At 32.1% G+C, this 20,341-nt stretch overlaps 3 protein-coding genes across 7 annotated transcripts in view; all 3 read right to left on the bottom strand.

Moving 5' to 3' along the window:
* Positions 1-1,449, bottom strand: part of LOC124537272 — a 210,827-nt gene extending 209,378 nt beyond the window's left edge. For all 5 annotated transcript variants that reach the window (XM_047114055.1, XM_047114088.1, XM_047114073.1 and 2 more), the window contains exon 1: positions 1,188-1,449. The gene's annotated coding sequence lies outside the window, so the exon portion shown is untranslated. The remainder of the gene's footprint in view (positions 1-1,187) is intronic.
* Positions 1,450-11,216: 9,767 nt separating this feature from the next.
* On the bottom strand, positions 11,217-13,723 carry LOC124541670 (zinc finger protein 93-like). Its single transcript, XM_047119600.1, has one exon. The coding sequence runs from the start codon at positions 13,574-13,576 to the stop codon at positions 12,110-12,112; it is 1,467 nt and encodes a 488-aa protein (XP_046975556.1). The 5' UTR covers positions 13,577-13,723; the 3' UTR covers positions 11,217-12,109.
* Positions 13,724-16,308: 2,585 nt separating this feature from the next.
* LOC124538297 overlaps positions 16,309-20,341 on the bottom strand; it is a 54,789-nt gene continuing 50,756 nt past the window's right edge. The window contains exons 4-7 of the mRNA XM_047115315.1: positions 20,068-20,251; positions 19,005-19,241; positions 18,263-18,400; positions 16,309-17,739 (exon numbers count right to left, since the gene is read on the bottom strand). Coding sequence (XP_046971271.1) covers positions 17,504-17,739; positions 18,263-18,400; positions 19,005-19,241; positions 20,068-20,251 — 795 coding nt within the window. The 3' untranslated portion in view covers positions 16,309-17,503. The remainder of the gene's footprint in view (positions 17,740-18,262; positions 18,401-19,004; positions 19,242-20,067; positions 20,252-20,341) is intronic.

Here is a 20,341-nt window from a genome sequence, read left to right as displayed (position 1 = left end):
GAGGCCTCAGCCCAGCAGTGGGAAATTTACAGGCTGACTTTTTCTCTTTTTACATTAAGATTAAAATGATTTAATAGAATTTTCGTTAAAAATCCGTTGTGACTGTGGTACTTTGCTTGGATATACTAGGATGGCTTAATATGAATACGGCGAAATCCAATTACGTATTCCTATAAATTACAAACTTCAGGAGTGTAATTTTCAAATTATTCATATCTTATATTACTTGGGTGAATTTATTTTAGTTTGAGCATTGAAAGCATTAACTGGATTAAAAATAATAAAATACGCAAAGCAGTAGAAATGAAATCCTTACATGTAAAATTAACAGATATTCATACTTTTTTCTCTCTTCTTAAAATATTTCAAGTATTTCTTATTATACAAAAAAGTTCATAAAGTGATTTATTTACCTTTTTTGTTTAGTACAATTGAAGATTAAATAAAAATAGAAAAAAATGTTTGTAACATACAATTCATGTTTGTTCGGATTTCGACTAGGTACTGCTAAAATTATTTGAATAAATAACAGCAAAATATAGTGTTGTTTTTATTTGTTTTTTTAGGTCTGACTTTTGTTAAATAAGAACAAAGGCATTTTCTCGTTCAGGCTCTGTACAGCAGTCGTACTACGAAAATAATAATCCTTTGTGTCATATCGTAATAAAAAGTCTCTTCTGTAATCAGCCGTAGTCTAAAAATTTTTGTCAGAGAAATTAAAAAAAAAAAACATTAAAAATTTAAAAGTTAAAATTTGAATCTAACGTTTTAGTCTGGGTTACAATATTATCATGTCACAGTGTTGCCGCACCGGATGTACGACATCTCTTTTTGTGATCACTGACGATGACACAATCTGTATTTAATTATCTGTATCATTGTACTGTCATGTAACTTTACTTTTCTTAAAAAAAAAAATATAGTGGCCCTAGCTTTTTTATTAAACTTATTTAAAAAAAAGGTTATTTTAAAATAGGTTACAAGTATTTATATATTCAAAATATTGTTAAAATGCTATCGTATCGTTAAATGCGATAAAATCGTACAGCACGAATGAAAATAACAAAAATAAATTACATGGTATGCCGCTAGAATAACAACCGCGTATAACGGTTCCTCGTCGTCATTTAATTACAAGCCAACTTAAAATTATAATTCCATAGAAAATTAATTATCACTTTACCTACCTCCAAATATAATTCCCAATCAGACTCCAGTGTGAAACACAAAACAATACAAATCGTAACAATTTAACTTTTTCACGAACTTAAAACTAAACTAAATAATCTTTAAGAATTTTTTTAAACAAAAGAATATTAAAATTTAAAAAAAAACTGCACCACAAAGTTCTTATATTCACAGAACAAATTAAAAACACTGGTCGAAAATTTTGTCTCCGATCGTGATAGAGTAAGCAGCCATTTTGATACGTTCAGCGCGCAAGCCGATTCTAACTGGACTGAGAAATATGGCGCCGCGGTCGACGCCGGTTGGCTTGCGACCGAACAGTCAAAGATCATGCGTGAATTCACAGGTGAGAGCTCTTGTAAATATTTTATTCGGTACGTTAATACGTACTTTCTTATAGACTCTTTAAATACAAATTCTAAGTTAATACTATAACATTGTATGTACAAAACTCAGCTACAAATTGTACAATCGTGCTAGTGACATGATGTTTTATGATATTAATAATGATATATAGTTACGTAGTCACTTTTAACGCTTCGAAAGATCCAAAATATAGTAGGTAAAATACGATTTATAAAATGTAAATATCTCGTTCTTTTTGAAAAAGAGTAACTAATGAGTTTCTTGTCGATTCTTCTTTAGGATCTACTTTTCGAACCGGTGGTAGGTAGCTTCACTTAAAATAGTTGTTAAATGATGATTCAAAAGTGCTTGTAAAAGTCTATCTACTTAAAAAAAGTATATAATGATTTTAATTTTTTAAAGAAGATGTTCTCACGGTGTAGCTATAAATAATAATTTAATTGCTATTTAACTTAATTGTTTAGTCTTTGATACAAAGCGCTGTGGTATCGCGGTGCGAATAACTCGTTTTAGGTAAAGATAGCGGAAAAACAATTTGTGTTACGAAAAGTAGTATGTAACATAGAATATAATGAAACATATAATTAAAGTGCCTTTATAAAACATGAGCTGGATTTATTCGAGTATTTCTAGGTCTTAATTAAAACAAATTACTTTTCACTTTTAGAAAAAAAATACGTATTAAGTAAACCCAAAATATAATTTATTCAAGCACACGCAATCTAAGTCGGCTAGAACTTAGTCACCTGTAAAACACTAGCTGAATACACACAATTAAACACTGGGTTATTTTACAGTCAACATTTTGAACAGCAGTAACGTTCAACAACAACAACAACAACAACAACAACAACAACAGCCTGTAAATTCACACAAACACTGCTGGGCTAAAGGCTTCATCTCTCTTTGAGGAGAAGGTTTGGAACATATTCCACCACGCTGTTCCAATGCGGGTTGGTGGAATGCACATGCGGCAGAATTTCTATGAAATTTGTCACATGCAGATTTCCTCACGATGTTTTCCTTCACCGCTAAGCACGAGATGAATTATAAAGACAAATTAAGCACATGAAACAGCGGTGCTTGCCTGGGTTTGAACCCGCAATCATCGGTTAAGATGCACGCGTTCTAACCACTGGGCCATCTCGACTCGAGTAACGTTCACTCATACGAATTGAAAATATATGACCATTTAAATTACTCATTAAAAAAAACTGTGAATAGACCGTCAAAGTTGATAACGCGCCGAAAAAATAGTGGCCAAAGGTTAGCTGATTTACTGATTCGGCTCTTTCCGACCTTGACGACATACGAAAGCCAAGGACTAGCCTCAAAGAGGAGTAAGGTTGTGCATATTCTGAGTCCTGAACTTTACTTCCAGCATCTTCAATCTGTAATTCCTCCCATTGTGGATGACGTTTTTAAATCCAAAAGGGCAATAGTTAAAATATAACCGCGTAGACCTGACAACTGACAATTTATTTTATTAGGTACAATAACATAAAGCACTTAATATGCGTGATAATCAACGCAGTTTATAAAACATTATCTTTTTGTACGCATCACTAATATGTAAATAGAACTTTGTAGTCGATTTTAATTCAGTTTTTATATGTATTTAAAAAAATGTACTTATATATGAAATAAGAATAATAAAATTAAATAAAAATAATTGAGGTATAAGAGATAATTGTGTAAATGAGATCAGCTCAATTATTTTTTTTTTTTTATTCACAGAGCCACGATGTGAAGCCAGCTTAGTATTCATTTAAATGCTCTGAATGTTTCTTTATTTTGATGATTTTTCAGTATGTCACTATATAAAACCTTTTTTATAACCTTAAATAAAACAGATTTATAATAATAGAAACACCTAAATGAATAAGATTTAATTGAATGAATGAAGATGAAATTGTATTTCTTATCAAGTCAATTGCGTTGAACTCTTTTACAGCAGGCTGAGATCGCTGATAATAGACGTGTTACATCTAGGGTCAACGACTTGCTGACTTGAAGTTAAAGCTGTATGTAATAAACCAGCTAGCTCATGCCCGCGGCCTCGCTCATGTTTATTATAAGAATCTTATAACGCGTTTAATGTGTTGCAAAGTCCTTAATCCGTAGCGTATCTATTTATCTCCGTCTCTAATCATTATATATTATTTATATCGCACGTTAAATAACAAATTTTACGTGTAATCATAAAATTTTACCAAAAATTGTTAATATCATATATTTATTTATTACACATCCATTAGACATTAGATTTATTTATCTAACCATAAAATGTTCAAATTTAAATTCAAAATAATTTCAAGACTCGTGACCTAACATTCCGAATTACATTTTAAATAATATGTACTCAACTCACAACAAATAAATGGCGCAAAAACTTTATTGAAATATTTTTTAGCAAAGATAATTAAACGTTACGGCCCATCGCTAACGCCATATTTTTAATTAAGAGGAAACAAAAAGATAATACATACTTAAGATCGCCTTATCTGGAACAAGACTATTAAAACTTTAATAATAATTACATTATTTTTAAGTATCTGCAAGAAAAACTCTTCTTTTTATGATATAGGCTGGCAACCGGCTCATTAGAAGGTACATGGTAGCACTGTGAGAATTATCAATCATACACTGTGCAACCAAACTTGGGAACTAAGACGTCATCTTCTTAATAGTGATACTGGCTCACTTACCCTTTGAACTAGAACACAACCATACTATATACGTATATCTGTTTGGCGGTAGAATATCTGATGAGTGGGTGGTACCTAAGCATGCTTACAAGTACAGAATATTATAGAAATAATTAATATCCCAGTCTCACTTTTAAGTAAGAATTTAATTTGTTGCCATATTCTCAACTTCAAAATTTTCTTATTCAGCTTAAAGTTAAAACAAGTAAACTTAAATTACATCGATATAACGTTACAAACTCCGAACTCGTGTGACGCATATTTAAATATGCGGAATTAACTTCAAATCCATATTTACTGTTGTGAAATACTATTTGTAACATTAGGTCGGTTTTTCTGATTTAATTACTCCTTGTATATTAACTAGCTACGCGTTCTGACAACACTTTTTATCGTGCAACGTTTAAAATTAAGATCTACAAAATGTTTACACATAAAGGAAAGCTTACATTCGGTTTGATTTTTTCTGACATCTTCAACAATCATTGTTATATTTCAAGCAATTAAAATACATTATTCACCAAAACATTCCTCAAGAGTTACTTGCCATTGGTGGATAACGTATAAAAATCAGTTCGGGTATATTTCCAGTGTATTATGAAGCAACGCCTTCATTGTCTGTTATAAAAACAATCTTGACACCAAAAATGCCTTGAATATTTAAAAAAGAATTTGAAATTTCAACTTATTGAAGTGACTCACTTCCTGTGGGAAGTGTGAATGCGGAAATTACATATGAAGTTGACGCGTACGACTTCGGTATGGGCAAATAATTTACTTTTAACGTATAACCAAGGCAACTGAAATTATAATTTTATTTTGCTAACTCTGGGTTGGTTTGTCTATCCTTGCCTGAATTTTACTCATACAAAGTCGGGAAGGACAGTTAGTTTTATATAAAACTCATATTGCTTCTTTGTTGGTCTGTTCGCCAAAGTTCCAGGTAATTCCACAATTAAATTGTTTTGGAGCTGTCAATTTCAGAACTCAATTAAACAATTCATAGTTTATCATATACTTATTTGTTTATTTAAATTGCGTTGATTGGCATAAAATTAAAATGATCGAAAAACTGCGACAAGTGGTTTTGGCAGTTCTCTCGTGATGTTAACCTGACACTGCCTAAGGAATTCTGCAGAGACCGAAACAGATGAAAATCTGAAGGTGCAAGGTCAGGACTATACGGCGGATGCATTAATACCTCCCAGCCAAACTCTCGTAATTTTTGTTGAGTGGCTAAAGATGTGTGAGGTCTAGCGTTGTCATGGTGAAAAACCACACCCCTTCTGTTGATCAATTCTGGCCGCTTTCTCTCAATTTCTTGCTTCAATCTCATCAATTGTTCGCAATACAGTTCTGAATCGATGGTCCTGCTGGGCGGTAACAGCTCATAATGAATGATGCCCTTCCAATCCCACCATTACCTTGTTGCGAGTTAATCCGAGTTTTGCCACAGTCTGTGAAGCTTGACCGGCCTTTGACCACGATCTTTTTCGCACGTTCTTGTCGTATGTGATCCACTTTTCATCACCAGTTATCAGCTTCTTCAAAAATGGTTCGGTTTCATTACGTCGTAATAAAGAATCACAAATGAGTACACGGTTCATTAGGTTTCTTTCAGTGAGTTCATGAGGCACCCATATATCGAGCTTTTTTGTGTACCCAGCTTTATTCAAATGAGTCAAAACCGTTTTGTGGTCAAATGCCAGTTCTTCAGCTACATCGTAACTACTAATATGCCGATCTTGCTCCACTTTTTCAAAAATGGCATCAATTTTGTCCGTAACAGGGCGAACAGAGCGAGATGCATCTTTGATATCAAAATTTCCGGCTTGAAAACGCTTAAACCAAACTTGCGCTACTCTCACAGATACTGCATTAGGTCCATAAACATCACAAATTTTTTTCGCGGCTTGAGTTGCATTTTTACCTTTTTTATAGTAAAATTTTAAAATGTATCGAATTTCTTCTTTAGATTCACTCATTTTAACAACAACAAAAACAAATGAAAATCACACAAATTCCTAATTTGAATTTGGAAGTGCCTTCTTTAAAATTAAAACTTTTTAATGATACCAAAACCAGCCAGATACAAATGGTATAGCCAAAGAGATTTTATTACAAGTTCATACATACTATCGATTATAGTATGTATGAAAGACTTTTTCCCCAACCTAATATGTACAGCACATGCACAATATAGTAGATAATGATTGAAACTGACAACATTGTAAGACATTCTGTATTACATTTAGTAAGAGGCATTGTATATATATTGTTGTAAGCCGGGGAGGGTCGCTAGACAAAGATAAAATAGATACATTAAATCAAAGATTAACTACCACACTACTCTAGTTAAAATATTACTATTGATTATTGAGTTATCGTTCGTTACCAAAGTTAACAGTCGTGGATTTAAATTCATTGCCTATAAAAATATTTTTTAGTGAACGAGGTCACGATCGACACTTCGCTCCACCTGACCGAAACAACTGGTGCTGAGACAAATCCTTGAACTCGAGTTATTATTGTCGACCTAAATTTCTTTGTCTGAATTTGTATTGAATAAATGAAAATAGCATATTATTTATTAGTATTTTTACTATTTATTTATCGTTTCGGTCAATTTGGTCGACTGTCATTGCGATATTCTGAATTTCCAAATTAATGAACCAAGTTACCAATACATACGTAAAATTTTTGAATTTGCCCCATTTGGAATTTAATTTGTGATGAAAATGCTTTTTACCCCCAACATTAATTTTTTATTATTGAATACATCATTACCTTTTAAAAAAGTAAAAAACATTGCCTTATATCCGTCATTGGGGTTCAGCTTGCTTCGAAAATATCATGAAAATCGATTCAGCGGTTTAGCGGTGAAAACGAACTGATTATATAAGACATTTTATTATAAAATCTTCATAAACGTGCTATCTGTACCATTGTTACCTTATTTATAATTTTATTTGTGTTATATTAATGCTTTTTGTTTGTTTTTTAATTAAAAGTTTTATCGATGCATTCGTGGGATTTTAGACATCTCAGATAGTGGATGGTATTCGGCCAGTTTATCAATAATCGGGTTATTTATTTTATGAATTATTTTAGATTGTTATCCAGCATCTTTGGTGTGTATGTTTGAGAGTGTGAGTGTGTGAGTGAGAGTGCAAGATGATTCCGCTTGCCCGATTCGCCAGACTTTGAGATCGCGTTATACCGACCTTTTACCACCACAATAGAGGAACTACGCCCCGAAGCCCGTAAGAGGCATCAAGCCAGTTTAGAAATAGTGTTAGTCTTCACTGGTTTTCCGTGGATAGTCTGGCCCTAAGCCATATCAACTTGTACTTTCACCTGCATACAATAAAAGGTGGTGTCTATAAAGCGACAAAAACATGCGTCTGCCTCGAAGACTGACGTTAAAGTTCCTTTTAAAACGGAATCCTATCCTATCCTCATAGTTCCCCGATTTTACATATTCTTTGACATTGAATGAAATGTAATATTTTGTTTATATATCATATTTAAGTTACTTTGTCTCAAGTGAACTGTAACTTTTAGTCCTCGGGTATACGTACATAAATTTATAATAGACCAGAATTTATCTGCTAAACCAATATTTTCTGATATAAAAAATGGTATACCTAGATCTCTTATTTTTTCCTTGTCTTAACCAGAGATAATATCGAAAATTAATTAAAAGTACTTTGATTAGTATTCCTATTCTCTGAAAAGCGTCTCAAATCCTGTACCTAAAGTCTTATGTTATATTATTTAGCCTTAGACTTAAGCTACACTGTATTGTTTCCCTTTGTGTATTGAATTCCTCGTACCTTTATTGGAATTCCCAATCCCCTTAATAATTCAAACACGCTTAGTGCATGGGACGTAATTACTGCGATCAATAAAAATTGTCGGAGATCCCTTCGGACTTGTAACCAAAACCAAGTTTATTAATGCTATAACGTGTCAAAGGATGTTGGTATATAAATAATTATATTAGGTGGTCATGTTTATGTAACAGATTTGTATGTACAAATCTTGATAGTACCCAATTAGATTTTCTGATAAGCGTAGCTTATATACTCGCGACCCGCCCGGCATTGCACGGATGCAATACTGATATGATATATAATGGTATACTACAAAATTTGTTTATTTACGACATCATATTAAAAACTTCTTAAATTATCAGTGTTTCTTTACTATATTGTCCATGTATTATATACAAAAACCTTAAAAAAAACTGCATCAAAATCCGTTGCGTAATTTTAAAGATCTAAGCATACCTAAATAGAGACAGACTGCGTTAAACTTTGTTTTATAAAACGATGAAATGAAAATGGTATAATCGTTACCAATAGTTTAGAAGAAATCTACGAGTAAATCGATACAGTCAATAATTTGTTTTATTTTATTATAGCTATGCAGAAACAGACATTAACTCTGCAAGGAGAATAAATCGCTCGTCACAGACCCATCAATTAGGAAATCTTATGTCCCTTGTGTCTGAAATTCCTTCCTTCAAACCGGAACACGCCAGGATTGTAATTGTTGTACCGCATTGTTGTTTAGGGCAATTGTATTGTCGGTTTTAAAATACTATTTGTCGCCCGCGGTTTCGCTCGCGTTTTAGAGGTTTGGTTGTCATGTGTTAGGCAAAAAAATAGCCTATGTCCTTCCTTGGAGCTCAAATTAGCTTCATACCAAATTACATCGAGTTCGATTTAGCGATTTTGTAGTGAAGGACAGACAGAGTTACTTTCACATATACATATAATATTAGTATAGATTCAACACATTCGATAATCACTCGTTTCGACAAGCCATATTCATATTGTAGCGACTGGTGACTTGTGACTCCCTTGCCTTTTCTCACAACGAAAGAAATAATTTTCACAGCATAAAATAAATGTTAGAAAAGATCTTAAGAATGTAGTCATATTAATTGTTATTTTTCTCACAATACATTTAAGCATTTTCCAGAGCACACTCTCGGGACACACTTAATATAAATAACTTTATCTTTATACTTATACACCTTATACACCAAAGATTCCCTTAAATTATTATAACTAGGTATTAGTTATAACAAACAAAAATCGCAAAATAGCTCCTAAATTAATACATAAATAAATATTACTTAATATACTTAGTTAAAAAATCGGTTGTTTGTATGATATTTCAATTAACTTGTTACAAAACAATGAAATTAATATCACGTCGAAAGGGTCCTCGTGACGCCCCCCGGAGAGATTGAGAAGGTACCGTTAGTTTTTAGAGGGTATTCCAGTAACACGGGCACACTAAGCGTCCTGGGCACCGGTGAGGCATTTTAACAGAGATAAAAAAAGAAAACGTTATAATTTATAGGTACTTTCCTTTACTATTCGCCTTTATTTATCGCATTAATATATAATAGCTCAATACAGACAGCCGACGAGGTTGGAGTCATTGTACTAATATTAAAATAAAGTTGTGTTTAGTATTAGATTAGTGCTGCATATCGTTCAGGTTTAGCACCGGATGCAAAACACGTTATTACACCGTTCATTATAATTAATAATGCGATTAATAACTCGTATTTTTTTTCTTCGAAGTCATTTTTTATTTCAACTATATTGTAATACAGGTATAAATCTAGCCATTTTAGTTCGGGTTACTCTATAATTAAGATGGTTGCAAGGTAACCTAATGTTTTATTTACTTCCTAAATTCACTTAAAATATACCATCATTATGTATTCACGATATAGGTATTTAACTTCTAAGATATTTAAATTCTATTATGGTAGTTAAATTCGACATAATCGACTGGCTTTTTAAAAAATATTCGAATTCACCTGAATAAAAACATACCCTGTAAAATTTTGTACATTAAGGAGGAGCACGAACTGTTTTCAAAAGATATTAGAGAGCCTTGCATATGCAAAATTTCGTCCGTGCGTGGCTTGCTGTTAAGTGCGACTATGAAAAATAGACATGATACGTATAGTAAGACACAAATTAGATTTAGCATCGGAAAATGCAATGGAATGAAAATAAAACCGATTACTGCCGATTTACACAACCAATAGAAATAGCTCCCTATCGCGCCATTCGACGCTATTCGTCGCTATAGATTCACACGTCAGAGAAAGCAGGTGCATGTACATCGACGCGTCAAATTGACAAATATATTAGGTCATGCAATATTACATGTTATTACGTTTGTGCAAAGATCATATTCGCGTGAGAAATAAATATTGATAATTTGGGATAGCGTACTCAATTCGGATGTGATCGGTTTTACGAATTTTGCCGATGCGACATCTAAGTTGTGTCGTACTATACGTATAGTACGACCAAATGTTGTTGAGGGAGTTTCGTTGGACAACGTTGTGAAATGTGTAGAAAAACAGCAGTATCTCGATCTGGAAATGTGTTAGGTTCACAAATGATCCCAGTCAGAAAAGCTTACTATCTAAGGCGCCAGGAGTTCCATTATAGGCCACTCGCAACCACGATGGTTTTTTAAACTTCAGCTCTAACCCTCTAAGGGTCATGCTTGCTGATATATATCTGTAGCGAGCGGGAGTATGATACGGCTCGCTACAGATATATACAACTATAAGTTTATGCCTGTTTATGTACTTAATTTTTCCTCTTCTATTTTATGTCTATGAGAGAGAGAAAGCTGTAAATGTATACAATATTTTTTCTATAAACTAATGGACCAATATTAGGTATAGTTGGTAGTATTTACCCAATACTATATAAATAGATTAAATATTTATGAAGGCATAGTCAAATGAATAATTAAAATAAAACAGATTTTTTCATAAAAATATTTTTACTTTTACATTAAATGAAATATTTATTAGTTACTATGGAATTTTCAATAATGGCAACATTTATCTACCTATAAATTATGTATAATTAAATTAAATATATTATAAATTATACACCATTGTAGTAATATTTTTCGCACAAATATCCTATCAATTATAGGTATATTACTTCATCATTAATAATATAATTAACTTAGCATAGGAAAATAAATAATATAAAATTATCATTATACATAATAATGGTTGGTTGATTTAGTAAGGTCAGTTAATAATGATTGTAATTCCAGCTGTGGAATTACTAATATATTATTTTGAGATCACATGAACCAGAAATGAAAATTTAAACAATTTTATTATACAATATGAAATCATGTGTTACCTTTTTGAGACAAAAACATATCCCTCTAACAATACACATAGAATGTACTCTATTTCCAGCTTATTTATATCCCCAAATACTTTATTATAATTATTAATGTCAATTCATTATGTGATCAGTTTTTTTTTACACAAATCAAATAGTGACAATATATTGCACAAAATAAAATCACTTGTATTCAAATTATTTTTCATGCTGTCCTCTACACCAAAGGAGAAGTTATTTTTTTCCATCTTTGTGGCATAAGACTTTAAAAAAAAACATGACATTTAAATTATCCTAAATCTTGTCCCATAATCTCTTTTAAGAATTATTATATTAACGTTTTTCATGGAAGAAAGAAGTATTCTATAGTCTATAATACTTTCAATAAAAATATATTTCGTTTATTTATAAAATTATATTAAATAAGTAACAATTAAATACTTGAGTAATACAAATTATTTGAATGTGGTTGGATAAAATATCTTATGGGATAGTATCTAATACTGCAAACCATAATTGGAAACATTTCTAGTTATTTCTTTCTGTCTTTTTATAAACTTTAAAAAAATACACACTTAAGTCTTAAATTCAATATTTTGTCAAGATCATGACTAGAATTGATTAATGCAAATATTTTAATTGCTAGATATATTAATCAAAAGGTTTTGCATCAATTATTAGATCATCATTTTGAGTCTGTGGAAGAATCTCATTCTCTTTCTTAACTTCAACAGTGGCCGGCTTCTGATCAGTGATAATAGTCAATGAATGCTTCAACTTCATATGTTTCCTGACTGAATCTCGATTATAGAACTTCAGATGACACTGCGGACATGAGTACTTCTTTTCATCGTAATGTGATTTTTCATGAGAAGCTAGTTTATCAGCACTGAGATAAAATCGACCACAAAATGTACAAGGAAAGTTCTTGTCTGTATGTTTACTTTGATGTTGTTTGACGTTATATGGCTTTGCACATTTATAGTCACATAGATCACATTTGAAGAAATTCTCTTTCTTATTATGGACCCACCTTTTATGATTGCACAACTCGGCACTGGTGTAAAATGTAGATGCACACTTCTCACATGTATATGACTTAATCCCGCTATGTCTTTTCATATGAGTGTGATAACTCATTTTATTCATAACTTTCTTGCATATCGTACATGAAACCTTTTGTTCCGTGTGACTTTTGAGATGTCTATACACATTCCTACGTCCCCTTACATACTTACCACAAAAATGACAAGTAATTTCAACTAGATAATTCTGGTGAGCACCTTCCTTGTGCCCTTGAAGAGAACTATATTGGGTATATGTATTCGGACATAGATTACACTGAAACGGTCTCTCTCCACTATGTGTGACTAGATGTGATGACATATCTTTGATTCTTGATGTCTTGTAATTACATTCTTTACAAACAAACACTCTTGTTTTACCTATTCCCTCTATAGATACATTGCTATCAGTGGCAACTACACAACTTTTTGTCTTCTTTTTCTTATGCACATGAAGGGCTTTATAACTTTTGAATGTTCTTTTACAATCTTGGCATATCAAGCTTTTGGGCATGTGTACCTTTTTCCAGTGAACTCTCAACTTGCATTTGGATCTAAATATGTCGCCACAGTCGTCACATTCGAAGTTCTGCTCTATAGATTTAACTTTGGGTAATGTACCCAAAGGTAATGTACTATAAGTCTCTAAAATAATTGTGAGCGGTTTGTCGATACTGTCTTCACTTAAATCGTCATAATTAAAATATTCCTCATTATTAACCTTTTCCAATTTGACTTCACTATCTTTACATTCCTCTTTCTCTATTTTTATACTGTTGCCGCTATTCGTATGTATCTCGTCTTTTAAATTATAGTTTTGTAATGCAATATTAGACGATTCACACTTTTCCTTAAAATTTATTGCAGTTTGTAGCTGTTCAAAACAAGATTCACATATTTTATCGGGAAGACCATCTCGGTGTTTGATTTCAATGGAAGTTATAGCGTTTATGTATTCAAATAACAAGTAATGTTTGTATTTTTCATACAATGATATGTATTTGTTTTGTTCTGATTTTAAACACACACGACAAACAGTTCTTTTGCTATTCATTTTTTCATAGTTATTGATGAACAGTCAGTAAAATATTCATAAAAATAAAATGCAACTGCAGATAGGTACTACATTAGTTAATTGTTTTATTTACAATCTGAAACCTTAATTATAATTTCTGAAATATATCAATATTATGACGTTACTGGACATGAACAATAATTTGATTTTGACGTTGAAAGCCAACATTTTTATTTACTACCATGGTGTCAACGGTATGACTTTTTAGAGCACAATATTATCAGACGTTATGGTACAACACTAAAGGTTATGGAGTGTCGATGTAAAGGATTGTCTCATATGCTTTTTAAACCAAAAAATACTTCCAGTGTCATCAAAGAAATATATGAACTTAGGCTTAGACAATAATGGCGCTTTTGTAGCTTGGAGGTATTTATTAATTAGAAAATATTAAATTTCTTATAAATTGAGACTTATTATAATTTGATCAACAAAATAATTTAAAAGCAAGAACTCTTGATAAAAGATATCTATTATTGTCTATTTAGGTCTGTTGTATTGTTCTGAGTATTAGCGTTTTCTTTAAATATATACTCTTAATTAGCCTCTACCACTACAGCAGCGCCATCTAAATGTCATACATTTTAGAAACACTTTATTTGTACAAATACTACTCCTCCAGGTATGCCAGTTCGTATAATTGGGTACAAGATATGTATAATTTAGACACTTTGTGTATTCAATGTTATCTTTTAAAAAATATTTTAAACCCAGCTTCTGTAAGTTACTGCATTACTGCTTAATAAGTTCGTAACTTGGTATGTTAAGATTTAATAGGCTATTTGACTGGTTTTTAAAAACCATTTTATCTTATTTAGTAGAGGTTAAGGAACCCAGCAAAAGTTTTTTTATTTCCAGTAAATATTTGCCGAAAAATATCATATTAAAAATTCCATATTTAAATAACGCGCAAAAACGCTACTTGGACAATATGGCACTGCAATGGGGTCGGTGACGTCACTTCACGTCTGCTGTATTTTAATCTGTGGTACATGTAGCAGAAAAGCAAGGTTTACAAGAAAGTGACTTCATCATAAGCCCGGCCAATCAGGAGCGTTTTGTGTCACGTGACAAACCTTCAGAAAAATGCATTTTTATTTACTTATTTTTGAATAAATTAAGTATTATTTTCAAGTTTAGTTAGTAAATAACCATTTTTAAACTCATAATATACACTGATTACAATAATTCACAATTTATTTTTCGCATTGTCGAATAGCCTATTGTGTGTAATATCACACCCAGTCTCATAATATAAGCTGCCTTTATTAGCAGTCCTGTTCTCAGTCCTCAACTCTACACTCTATAGTCAAGACTTAAGAGGCGGGAACTTGAACTAGATGTAAACTATTAAAACTATTTATTCGAAGAGAAAATTGTCCAGGTCACTTTTCAATTGCTCATGTTGATATTGTTTTTCTCCAAAGCATTCAAGCTAGTAGCATATTTAAGATCTATGTAACAAATTATAGTTATTCATCTTAGTTATAAAAATAACAGAAATATATAATTTATAAGAAAACATGAATGTAAATTGGATTGATTTGTCACACAACATTAATTAGTGAGACAGTAATTTTTCGTTAAAAAACTTCCAAATTGTAGTTTGTTTTGTTGTTTGACCCATCCTAGCCACCACTTGGACTGTGACTATCGTAAGTATGAAATTAGAAGTTTTTGTTGTCATGCGCAAAAAAAACAATACCATCGCCGGTTAGCGTTAGAACCACCAGCAAAAGAATACTCTAGGAGGGATGGCTTGAAGTCTTTACTCTTTTAATTAAATCATAAAAACAACTACACAACAAAAACTGATCAAAAATAAAATGTCATGCCTGCTTATATAAGGTATTTAAAACCATTACAATAATAGAATGCGAATCTGGATTTTTTTATACAATATAGGTAGGAGTGAGAGGTACAGGTGGAATTCACGTTAAAAAAACATCTATATAACAGTTAGCTAGAGCTGACTCAACTGTTAAATAACTTAAGGAATTTAGTTTCGCATATAGATGAACTATTTTAAAGAAGTCATAGACAATGATAATAAAACAAAGATTTTAAAAATAAATATGTATTTATCATATTTTTACCACATAGTTCACTTACAATATATATCACTTTTACTTTATAATGCTTAGGTACACATTATTTAGGTTCTGAATATTTTTACAAACGATATGATACTTAAGAATAATAATAATTGTTACCCAATATCCTAGTGCTGGAATATTAAAATCATTACCTAGAAAATAAAACAGATTCTAATAAGACTAGTTTAATCATATAAGATTTTTTTAAATGTAGACTAAGCCTTATTTCTAGATATGCCATTTAAAAACCAATATGTAAAGAGTATTTATATATAAATAAAAAGTAAGGTGAAGATTAAAACATTTTTCTAAATATAATGTTGTATATGACTTAAACTTTACAATTTAAAATCATTTTCTTTTTAAATATATTACATATAATTTAATTATTTACTGTAAAATGCAGTCAAATATCTCTGTAAAGAGGTAACATCAGTTAAAAGCATATTGATACTAATATTTGTCTTTAAAGACGAAACTTTAATGTGTAGGTACAGGTATTACAGTTAAATTGACATCCTTATGTACTGATAGCAAAACAGGTAGCTCATACAAGAATCTCTTGATTGTATTAATAAAATTTGCAAAACAATTTTACAATTAGATAATTTTTTCGTTATTTTTTTAGACTTTATGATATAACTTTTGATTTATCAATGCTATTTATCTATTGAGACTGAAGAAAAACACTGACATATTATTCATTAGGTGCATAGCTATAATCGTTAATTAGCTTTCTATAACTATATAAAGTGCACGCTGTACTAAATTAGGAAGCAACTAGCTAGCTTTCTGTAAGGAACATTAATTAAAAAAAAATAATCTTGGTCCCAAATATAATAAACAAACATTGTACTTAAACTATGGCCGTTCATACAATATATACAATAAATAACTAAAACATATTGTTATGGAAAACGCGTGTTATGTCTAAAATATTTCTATCTCATATAAAAAAAATATATTTACAAATATATACACCTTTATGTCAGTGTTAGCAATCTCAACCATGGCTTGGAATAATGGGGGGAATAAGGATTTTTCTTTGTGATAAGTAATTTATATGTAGCCGAAATGTCTATGAAATGATTTATGACTTTTATTTCAATGAACTATATTTATTACTATGCAATTGTACAATTGCGAGTTGTTAATGTTGATATCCAGTGTGATTTTACGATAATGAATATCGTACGGTCGCACAGATTAAATATCGAATTTCAATTTTATGTCAACGTCTTTTTATGTCAAAATTGCTACAGATAATAAATATTTACATAAACTACTAAAATTTTGTTATGTATTATGCGGTTTTATTTAAAAAAATATATTTTTTATTAATAGAATACTTCAACAATCTTTGTGTAAAAATTTTGAAATTTGTATTTTATACAGATTAGCGAGTAATTAATGTATAGTACATAAACATTTGGAAATGTTTGGGTTTTCATAATTATAACGGACATTGTTAAAGATGCATGAATATTTGGCCATGAATATAAAAATTTGGCCGCTAATTGTGTCGGTTAATATGTACCATTGGTTTAGTTTAATGGAACTCGTCGAGAAAGGTCAGGATTCAAATATAAGACATTTGTATCTCGTGAAATTGTTCCTAGAGGAAAGTCAAAAGTAAAGGCATGTCCCAATTAAAGTTATCTCATAGACGATCAAGCGTTCGTGTATTGGTTTTACTTGGTTCTCTCAAAATACATTTACAGACTACATAAACTTAAGCTAAATTTACAGTTCTCTATGATTTGGCTACAGTTCGCAACACCCATTTCGTAATCGACTATTGATTAATCTATCAGTCTGGAGGCTCCTGGTGGGAGCAGTGTGGGACCGGGGAGGGGGAGGATTTGTAAGCTCTCGGGAACAGAGAGGAGTAGGACGGTGGAGGCTCGTACTCCGGGGGGGAAGGAGGTATCGATGTATCGAAGAGTTGTTGCGAAGCAGCGGTAACTGTGACGGTAGGGGAGAGATCAATACAAGACGCAGGTATTATCGGCGTGTCTGACGGCTTGGATCGTTTACAACAGCACTCTGAAAGAGGAAAAACATCAATAAGTATTTCACTAAAAATTAAAAAAGAATAGAACCACAGATTAAACTTGATTTGATTTAAGAATATACTGGTAATAATAGTTTATTGGGAAGTGAAATAGCTTGCATAATCCTGTGATTATGCAAGTTGCAAGTTTAATTAGAAATGTATATACAGATATACATTTCTAATTTGTATAGTAATCGTCCAACGTAACTTCTTTTCGACATCAAAATTGCAAACAACTATCGCGTTCAACTGCTTCATAATTAATTCATGTAACAGTTAAAACAATAGGAATTAGCAAACCGTATGAATGGTAAAGATAGTATGAGCCGTTCCTTTATTCGCGGAAATATTGCTATCTACGACATCAAAGTTACGTCCTGACTTAACAATGGCTTACTCACGGTATATACCAAGCAATACAAAATGTTTTTATTTAAGGGTAGGAGGATTTAAAGGCAAATGGCCGAGACGGGATCTTCTGGGTTGTACTAAAGTAACTCAAGGGAAGCTCACCCCAAGCCAGACAGAACATGAGTATGGTTGCGCAGACCAGCATTCCCACCACGAGGTAGCTCCAAGGGCCGTAGGGTTTTAACGCAGCTGCGAACTCCATGAACGCATTTTGCTTCTGCTCGCCTTCAGTTATCTTCACTGGAAGTTTAATATTTTAAACTTTACAAACACATTATGTGTTCGAAAATTGCATTTTTACATAGAATTTGTTTCAAAACTCAAATAACTTTATTCAATATAAAAGTATTACACTTTCTTATTGATGGTCAATTGAAACAGTACTACAGGTTCGGAAAAGAAAATACCCTGACCTGAGAAGAACCGGCGAAAGAAACTCAGCGGGTTTTTTTGACTCATATATTATATAAACAATATTATATGAGATGAAATAGCCAGGAGGCGATCGTTTTATTCCAAAGGTGTGCTATCAATCATAAACTCATTAATTGTATAATAACCTTTTGCACACACGTTCCTTAATATATATTTTTTTAATTTGGCAACAGAGGCATTTGGAACGCTTTCTGGGATCCTGTTGTAAAACCGTATACATTGCCCCACAAAGGAGATACTGACTCTATGCAGTCGAGTGACAGGAGTAACAAGTTTGTGTTTGTTCCTTGTACCAATGCTATGAGTATCACATTTTCTCATAAAACCATTAATATTTTTTGAACAAACATACATACATACACATACATGTTTGTTGAGTGACTTTAGCTAACGTCTGAGTATAACTTACTTATAACCGAAGGTTTGGTCACGCCATCTGGCTGGTCCAGTCCCAGCAGCTCCTGGTTCCTCGCCGCAAATCTCCTCAGCATTTCAAGGAGTGGAGAGTCGCGTCGATGGGAGCAGGCGCTCGAATCTTCGTCTTCGCCCCCTGGGCAATGGCGGACGCCATCGCAGACCAGGTACGACGATATACACAAGCCGGTCACGCCGCATATAAATTGAGATTCATTGTTGCAAACTGAACCTGTTAAAGAATTATCAAAATTCAAAAAAAATCAAAATCAAAATACTCTTTATTGTACACCAGTAAATAAATCACATATACATGGTTAGATGAAAGATGTACAAGAGGCGGCCTTATCGCTAACATAGCGATCTCTTCCAGGCAACCTTAAGGTCGAGGAAAACATATATAAAAAGAAGTAGGGGTGTACAGCATATGAGAGATTAATCAGACAATCCGAAGAGTGTACAAATAAGCGATGAGGAATTTAATCACGTTGCAGACTTCGACTGAGATTTCAGTTCGGTGATGAAACAGAATGATTTTGTTTCCATCAAATTGTCAGACATTGATATGTCTGACAATCCATTCCTCGTCAAGCGATTTATAAATAAGGATAGAAGATCTATATGAATTAGTATTTAGTTTTCTAATAAACTTTATAAATAAAAACTTATCTTTCCAAATATAATTTGTATTTCTGTAGCTGATGAAATTATTCAATAAATATTTAGCAACATGATAACTTAATTATAAATATTGTCTCAATTATATATATATGCCATATACGAAATTATATTAAAATAGTTGTCTCACGAACACAACAGTATCTTGTGACCATGAACCGACAATTTAACGTGGAGGAGGGGCGCATCTAGGTGTGAATAGATGTATAAAGGACAATTACAACAGATGTTTTTAATAACAATCAGGAGTGACTGTTCTGTTAGTCAGAGCTATTGTTTTACAAGGATACGGATCCTTTTCCAAACAAGAACGCACATCGCTACATTCCTACCTGACTACTAACTACTTAACTATAAGCTACACTACCAATTAGTCTTACCACTATTAACGGCTGTGACCACTAGTCGTAGTTTCTCAGTGTGATGGTAAGGTGTGGAGGGTGGGTTCCAAGATATGCGGATCTTTGGTGGTAGCAGCTTGGTACCAGCCTTCGCTGCCACCGCTGCTGCGTTTCCGCCACACAACGATAGCCGCCATATCGGTGTCTTCGATTCACCAATGTACTGTAAATGATACATATGATTCTTAGAGACACTATTTTCAAAAAGGAAACTGTTTATGAAGAAATACACCGCATTTTTTAATAAATATGA

This window comes from Vanessa cardui, chromosome 2, assembly GCF_905220365.1.
Source record: "Vanessa cardui chromosome 2, ilVanCard2.1, whole genome shotgun sequence".
Taxonomy (NCBI): Eukaryota; Metazoa; Arthropoda; class Insecta; order Lepidoptera; family Nymphalidae; genus Vanessa; species Vanessa cardui.
Note: the sequence above shows the minus strand (reverse complement) of the source record. Positions and strands in the feature narration are given on the sequence as shown.

Coding starts and splice junctions, on each gene's coding strand:
- LOC124541670 (XM_047119600.1), bottom strand. CDS start 13,576: ATGAATAGCAAAAGAACTGTTTGTCGTGTGTGTTTAAAATCAGAACAA.